General features: G+C 34.1%; 1 protein-coding gene across 5 annotated transcripts in view; it reads right to left on the reverse strand.

Annotated features, from left to right (window-relative positions):
- Positions 1-29: 29 nt before the first annotated feature.
- The window catches only part of LOC106789128 (transcriptional regulator ERG homolog), a 31,553-nt gene continuing 24,277 nt past the window's right edge, over positions 30-7,305 (reverse strand). For 3 of the 5 annotated variants that reach the window (XM_014753061.1, XM_014753060.1, XM_014753065.1), the window contains 3 exons: positions 5,826-5,885; positions 3,121-3,358; positions 30-2,289 (listed from right to left, as the gene is read on the reverse strand). In XM_014753061.1, the coding sequence (XP_014608547.1) occupies positions 1,953-2,289; positions 3,121-3,358; positions 5,826-5,885 (635 nt within the window). In that variant the 3' untranslated portion in view covers positions 30-1,952. The remainder of the gene's footprint in view (positions 2,290-3,120; positions 3,359-5,825; positions 5,886-7,305) is intronic. The other 2 variants (XM_014753062.1, XM_014753064.1) reach the window with 2 other exon arrangements.

A 7,305-nucleotide genomic window follows, 5' to 3' on the forward strand; every position in this document is an offset into this window, starting at 1 on the left:
ATATATTAATTTATTTATTTATTTCATTTTATTTCATTTTATTTTCATGTTTGTTTTTAACTTGCACTTCTTTGCCACTGCATACGATAGGATACAGTATCAAGAAGTTTATCTTTGCTATTACCTGTCGTTTGAACGACACGACGAGGCGTCTCTATCTATACCATTATTATTATAATTATAATTATTATTATTATTATTATTATTGTTATTATTAGTATTTAATATTATTATTAATAATATTATTATTATATAACAAATAAGTTAAAAGAGTTTATAATACACGCATTGCTTTTTAGTTTTGGAACCCAAATCGACGATCGGTTATTCACGTATATCGTCGAACCCCCATAAGTGTCCTTCATGGCTTTTCGTTTTCTTTTTTTTATTATTCCCGAACGTATAAATAATTAGTTTTGTTTTATGGTTACAAATCGTATGTTTCATTGTAAAATTGTAAATGATTAATAGATGTAAATCGATTGATATGACACACACTCCTTTCGGATTATTCTTGATTTCTTTTCTTTTTTGAGTTGTCTGATTTGATTTAATAACCGATTCGATCGGGGCCGCAAAATCCAACGTTTCGTTGATGGAATAACGTTGGTTCCTTATTCGATAGACGAATCGACGTTCAGATGGACCAACTCTGATCGTACGATTTATCTTTACATCATTTTCATTTCCATCCATCGAGCCTAATTTTAGGAAATGGCATAATTATTTCGTTCTTTATAATATCTAACAATTGGATTAATACATCCCTGATAAAATAATCCGAATCATTTTTTTGTTTCATTTGTTTCAATCGATTGTAAAAAGAAAAGTAACGAAAAAGAGAACCAGAGAAATCAACAGCAAAAAAAAAAGAAGCAAAAATGCAAGGATAAATCGTAATGCAAAGAGAGATTAATCCCGTTTTATGAACATCAGGATCGTTCGCATAATGCAATAATATACTTTATTTACAATGATCTTACAAGAATCCGAAGCGCACCGTCGACCACGAAAACATCGCCAAATCTTCCGACGGGGATGTTCCTTCATCCCGAGTAGTTCACGTTTTCATCTACGATAATAGACGATAACGTAAATCATTCTCGAGAATATTCACGTATTTATGTATGTATAAATATGTTTGTTAGTTTGTTAGTTTGTTAATTAATATGTATGTTTCTTAATCTTGTATCGAAGAATCGCGGAACGTCGGGTAGGAAAAAAGAAAGGGTTTTAAAAAGGGTTTTGATACGAATTAGTAAAGAAATGACCGGTGAATTCTCTGTTGACTATTATTACGTAAACTACCGTTCCTAACTTAACAATTGTTTGATGTAAAAAAAAAAAAAAAACCAGATGCTGCTTATTTTTGTAATATAGTAATTATAGAAGATTTGTAAAATAACGATATACGATTAATCATAAATTAGCAATCATTTGTTGCTTCGTACAATTGTTATTATTCGAAGAAAAAAAAAACAGTGATAATAATTAAATGATGATTTGTAAAAAAGTTATTCGACCGTATTAGAATAAAATATTTCACTGAAAAGGGGGTAGTGTACGTAATAGTAGAATTCAAATGATTAACGCGTTAGGTAAAATATAGCAAGGTGAACAATGGTCTAGCGGTTTAAGTTTAAAAGGGAAGAGAGTTAAAGTTTAGCAAGAGGGGGAGGGGGTGCGACGGTGCACACGACGTTGTTGTTTTATTTGTTCTTTTTGTTAAACGCACGTCCCGTTAATCGATTTTGAACGTGACAAGTTACTATTACGCATCTTAAAGATGCGTTTAATTTCTCCGAGTTTATTTCTCTTCTTTCCCGATAGATAAACGGGAGAGAGAGAGAGAAATAAAAGGGATGTGTTGTTTTACTCGGTAACGAAAATTATATATGGGGGATTTTTTTTTAACGCGGCGTACCAAGAGTGCTCCAATGTTCGGCAGAAGGTCATGCGTAATGGGGATAGCTGCCAAGATGTGGTGGCACGTGTCCCGATGCTGTGTGGTGACCAGCGTAAAGATTCGCACTTGGTGTCGTCGACCAATAACTGGATGCCGATTGGAAAAGACCACCTGGTACCGAAACCGAAACTGATGCTGCTGGCGGTGGCATCAGGTTCAACTTGGCATGACCATAACCAGACATGAACAGCTCACTTTGGTATTTGTATGCCGCTGGATCGGCCGCAGCTGGTTGCGTAGCTGCTGCTAAACCTTGAAAGTCGAACTTGTACGCGTACCTCTTCCCGTGTACCTTCGTCATGATGTTCTTGTCGTAATAGTACCTGTAGAGCAATCGTTCATTGGAACCATTTTATGATTCAATTAGAAATCAATCAATTTGCTATTTAAGTTAGATCTCGCGTTTGATTTATCGAGGGATGGATGGGTTGGCTGTAGGGAATAAAAAAACAAAAAAGGTTTCTTCGTCTTTTACATTTTCTTTTTAGTAGCAATATATTAATGCATCGAATTTTTCAACTCCGATCATTCTCGCGTATCGATCACCGAGGTCGTCGGTTACCTATCATTCCTGACCGTTCAATCCCATCACGAATTCTCGAAATGCGAACACCAATCCGAAGCATTAACAATTTGAAACGTTCACGTGGTATATCGAGGGACGATGGGAAACGTATTGGGTTGGTGATGGGGGAAGAGCACGCGCGTTCTACCTCTCGTAATTTTTCCCTCACCGTTGTGGAATACATCTAAAAGGTTCGTCGTTTCTGTTAGTAGTAGCCGGGGAACGAAATGTTGGAACGGGGAGCGAAAACGAAAAGCGAGCAGTCGCGTAATATAATCAGTGGATCTGATCGAAAAATAATAGCCGCGTCTGCCGGTCTGGGTAACAGTGATTGAAATTTCTCCCTCTACCTCTCGACGTTTCTCTCAACAACGGAGAGGAACCCAACCCCGGCGCTGATTTTCGTGCTTTCGTTCAAAAACGACGAATACTACTTTTTTCTTTTTCTATATTTCTTCATTTATATCTTTTTTTTTTGCAACGCCAAGTGGCAAAGTTATTTTTAGGTCTTGAAATCGTATCAGCCCCGTATCCGAATTATTTCTACCGAATGGTAATTGTTTTAATTGAATATATTTGATTATCTTACCTCAAGGCCCTCGACAATTTGTCATAATTCATGTTCGGTTTAGACTTCCTCTCGCCCCAACGTCTCGCAACTTCGTCCGGATCGGTCAACTTGAATTCACCGTTGGTTCCTTCCCACGTAATGCACGCGGCATTGCTAGAGTCGGATAAAAGTTCGAGTAGGAATTGCCAGAGTTGAATTTGACCTGACCCCGAACTCGCCAAGCGACTACTCGTCGCGCTAAACATTTGGTAGGGGTCTGGAAATAATGACAAATTCATGAACGTTAACAAATTCTTTCATTAATAAATATATATGTTTTATGTTTTTTTAGATAAACACAAAATTGTGGATAAAAGAACGGTGATAATTTAAGAAATATATTTATATTAGTTAACACTATGATATATTTGAATAGTAAATTCAATCGATTTCCGTATGTTTAGAAATATATCTTATTGTTCATTCTATGAGAAGTAAGAATTTCGGATGTATAGTTTCTTGGCCTTTTCCCCTGAAGCATATACCTATCCATTACACGGTTATTTCCTCGTGTTCCCCGTATCGCTCTTTAAAAGCTTTACAATGCGTCATCACCGTCGCTCGCTACTGCTCAGACTTGAAGGGCTCTAGAGTCATACAAAAGGATATAATCGCAACCCTACAATAGAATAGAGTTCGTTTGGATCATAATAATTTCAATTGGAGCTACCGTAGACGGAGTGCTGGTTCAAAGGGCGTCCGCGAATGTCTCCGCATTGCCCAAAAATCTATCCTACCTATAATATACTTTCTTATCCTGAAGCTCTAAACTATTCACTCGAATAACTATTATTGGATTTATTACAAATCTTTAATTGGTAATTATAATAAATGTTAAATCGTATAAATCACGTTTGATCATTCTAGATATAAGACTTTAGAATATAAAACATATACGACTGGTCAAACTTTTAAGGTATTTCAATTTAGAGAAACAGGTTGCTTTTAGAATAACCTAGTTTAATTTGTTAGTCAAAAAACACTTAGGATGTATATGTTTTTGATCACGTATTAAATATTTCGCTTCAAATTACTCCTAGCAATTAATATTTCTAATTACACTATATCGATCGTTGGCCGAGAGATTAATTAATTGCCTTTTAGATTTGCAACGTTCTTCAAATATAATATAAAATTATTAATATTCGATACACAACAAGTGTATCTACTTGCAAACTTTTTGACCAGTCGTGTATGCATTTGTAAAAAAAATAAGGAAAGGTTTCTCATGAAATTTAAAACGATTGTTTGAAGATAAACGCGAGGATTATGAAAGAAGAAGACGCGTAATCTTTTTTCGGTTAGGTATCCAGACAACTTCCGAGGAAATATATTTCGTGAAATTATGAAGGGGATGAAGATAGTAAAAGACAGAGAGAGAGAGAGAAGATGCAGACAGAAATAGATAGACGTAGACGATAGGGGATGGGGTGGTATCCGAATTGCCGGACCTCAAAGGTCGTTTCGCTAGTTGAGTTCCCCGAATACGTGGCAGAACGATCGGGTTTCGATCGAACGGTAACTCACTTACGAGTTAATAATGGAAAGGGGCGCGGTATACCGATGTGTGTGCTCAAATAAGGGATGAAGCAAGCTTTCGTAATATACCAGACCTAAAGATCCTAAACAATTGAACACCTAAGGACTTTTCATTAATTCTTATCAATTAAATATTATTATTATTTTTCTTATATAAATTTTGTCATCACAATCCATTGGGTTATCCTAAAACTTAAATGAAATTCATTAAAATAAATTATAGTTCGTTTTGATAAATGACATTTTGATTACACGTGATGTTTAATAATTGTTCTTAGTTATCTACAGATATAAAATTATATAAGTTTAGTTTTGATTCGTGAAATATATATCGATTACGTAGTTTTCCTTGCATACGATCGATACAATGTTAATATTTGTTTTCGATATGATAGACGATATTCATGGTCTTTTTTTTTGAAAATGATTAATGTTTCTTTAATGCACATATTGTTTAGCATTATTATTGACTTGCCATGCAAGTTTTACACACATATTTCTTCAATTATAAAATGAAATGTTAAAACAATATATACGTGGTCTCATTTATAAAACAAATGTCGTTTACTGATGACCAACGTGACAGTCAACGCGTTAAAAATTTGTTAATATTCATTGTACAGAATATTATTATAACAATTAGTTTCTTCTCTTCCATTAATGAATGAACATTTGTGAAGAGAGATAAAACACAGAGAAGTTCGAAAAAGGGAACGTTCATTTAGACCGATCGATCGTCCGAAAGGAGAAATTTCTGGGCGTGGCACGAGAAAATCAAGAGTCTGAACTTTCCTGTATAATATTCTTAGCGTGATTAGCGTGTAGTTTAATATTATCGGGAAGGTCATTCTATGCATATTCGGTGTATATATATATATAAAAAAAAACAAATTATTTTTATACGTAAATCTCTCTCTTGCATCAAGAATCGATTTATACTTGCATTTTTTATTCTATGTTAAAATCATATTTCTATAATGGTCTCTAATAATCGACAAGTTTTATACTAATTTAGTAATTTATTTAACGTTTTTTCAATTAAAAAAGTCACAAACGAACAAAAAAATATCTCATATATATTAATGTGAACTTTTTGATAAAAGATAAATACTTGAACTTCTCAAGAATATCTACCTACTACATACCAGGCTGCCTGAGGTGGCTGTGAGTGTCCAACGCCGACTTTGATAGGCTGCTTCCGTACCCTAAAAATAAAGAAGACAAGAAAAAAGAAAAGAACAAATCGTACGAATGTATCAGCAACTTAATCGAATAAACTTTTTAATCCTTTCGTTAGGGCAATCAACATTTAAGTTTTTCAACGTTACCATACCTTAGCGAATTATTTTGACGTGTTCAGAATATATTACGTGTTTTCAAAATATAATTTTAGTTAGATTAATCCAATACAAGTTCAATAAAATCATAGAGAGATATTCTATGGGTAAAATAGAATCGTAACGAAAGGGTTAATAATAAATTGACGAATATTCAAACGTAGACTGTCACGACATTTGTTTTTTTCAATGACGCCACGTGGATCATTTGCGATCGACATTACTATATCCCTTTATATATTTTAATCTTAAATATAATTATAGTATCTACACAATATAAAATATATACACGAACTTGTGTGGCAGTCAAACCAGTTAATTTAATTGTATTACAAACCAATTATATGTGTATATCAATGACAAAAACATGTTCGTAGTTTTTGTAGGAATCAGCAATGATCTTATGCTCAGTCAAGGATTAAAAATTGGTAAGAAAACAATGAGAGATAAGAGAGAGAGAGAACAAAAAAAGGGAAAAAAAAGGGAAAAAGGGAAAAGTTATCGGGCCGGTCAAAGACGGACAAAAGTATAAAACCCGGTCGAGCGTTAGAATCCGTTAGAGAGGATTTCCGTGTAGGCAAACACGGGGGCTGAGTGCTCCGTATACGTTTCTCCATGCTCAGGAGAGTTTCGATCCTAGTTCTTATCACCCCCCCAATTTCTTCTTCTTCTTCTTCTTCATCTTCTTCATCTTCTTTTTCTTCTCGTCTACCTCTCGTTTACTCGTCTTTGCACACGTTTTGTGTACACACGTATATACTTATGTTTGTTTGTTTGTTTGTGTGCATGCGTGCGTGTGTAGGTTTATATGCATTTGGTTTAGTATATAATACGTTCACTAGTCATCGTTACTAGGAACTTGGCTAGTGGTCACGTTCCTACGAACGAGTGTGCAATCTGTTTAAGGCACAATGGCCCCTTAATTTCGCTTCGTTATACTCTGTTACGTCAAAAGGCTACCATATATTTGACTATCAGTTTATACGTCATTACAAGGAAACTAGGATAATTACGAGATTATGTTAATTGAATGATTTTTCGAATAAAAATTCTGAGATATATATATATAAGTTTTGTTTTATAATTATTAAAGAGATTCGATTACGTAGAATATCAGATTGGAATGATTAAAGATTTTTTTGTTTTTTTTTTTTTTTTTTTTTAGAAAAGCAATTGAAATATATTCAATGGATATAATGTTAATAAATATATAAAAATAATGAAAATCCCATCGTAGGAATGTCGTTGACAAGTGGATAACGGCAGATGTTACCTTTAAATAGCAGTT

The sequence above is a fragment of the Polistes canadensis genome, unplaced genomic scaffold (genome assembly GCF_001313835.1).
Source record: "Polistes canadensis isolate GaletaPanama2010 unplaced genomic scaffold, ASM131383v1 scaffold_165, whole genome shotgun sequence".
In the NCBI taxonomy this organism is placed as follows: Eukaryota; Metazoa; Arthropoda; class Insecta; order Hymenoptera; family Vespidae; genus Polistes; species Polistes canadensis.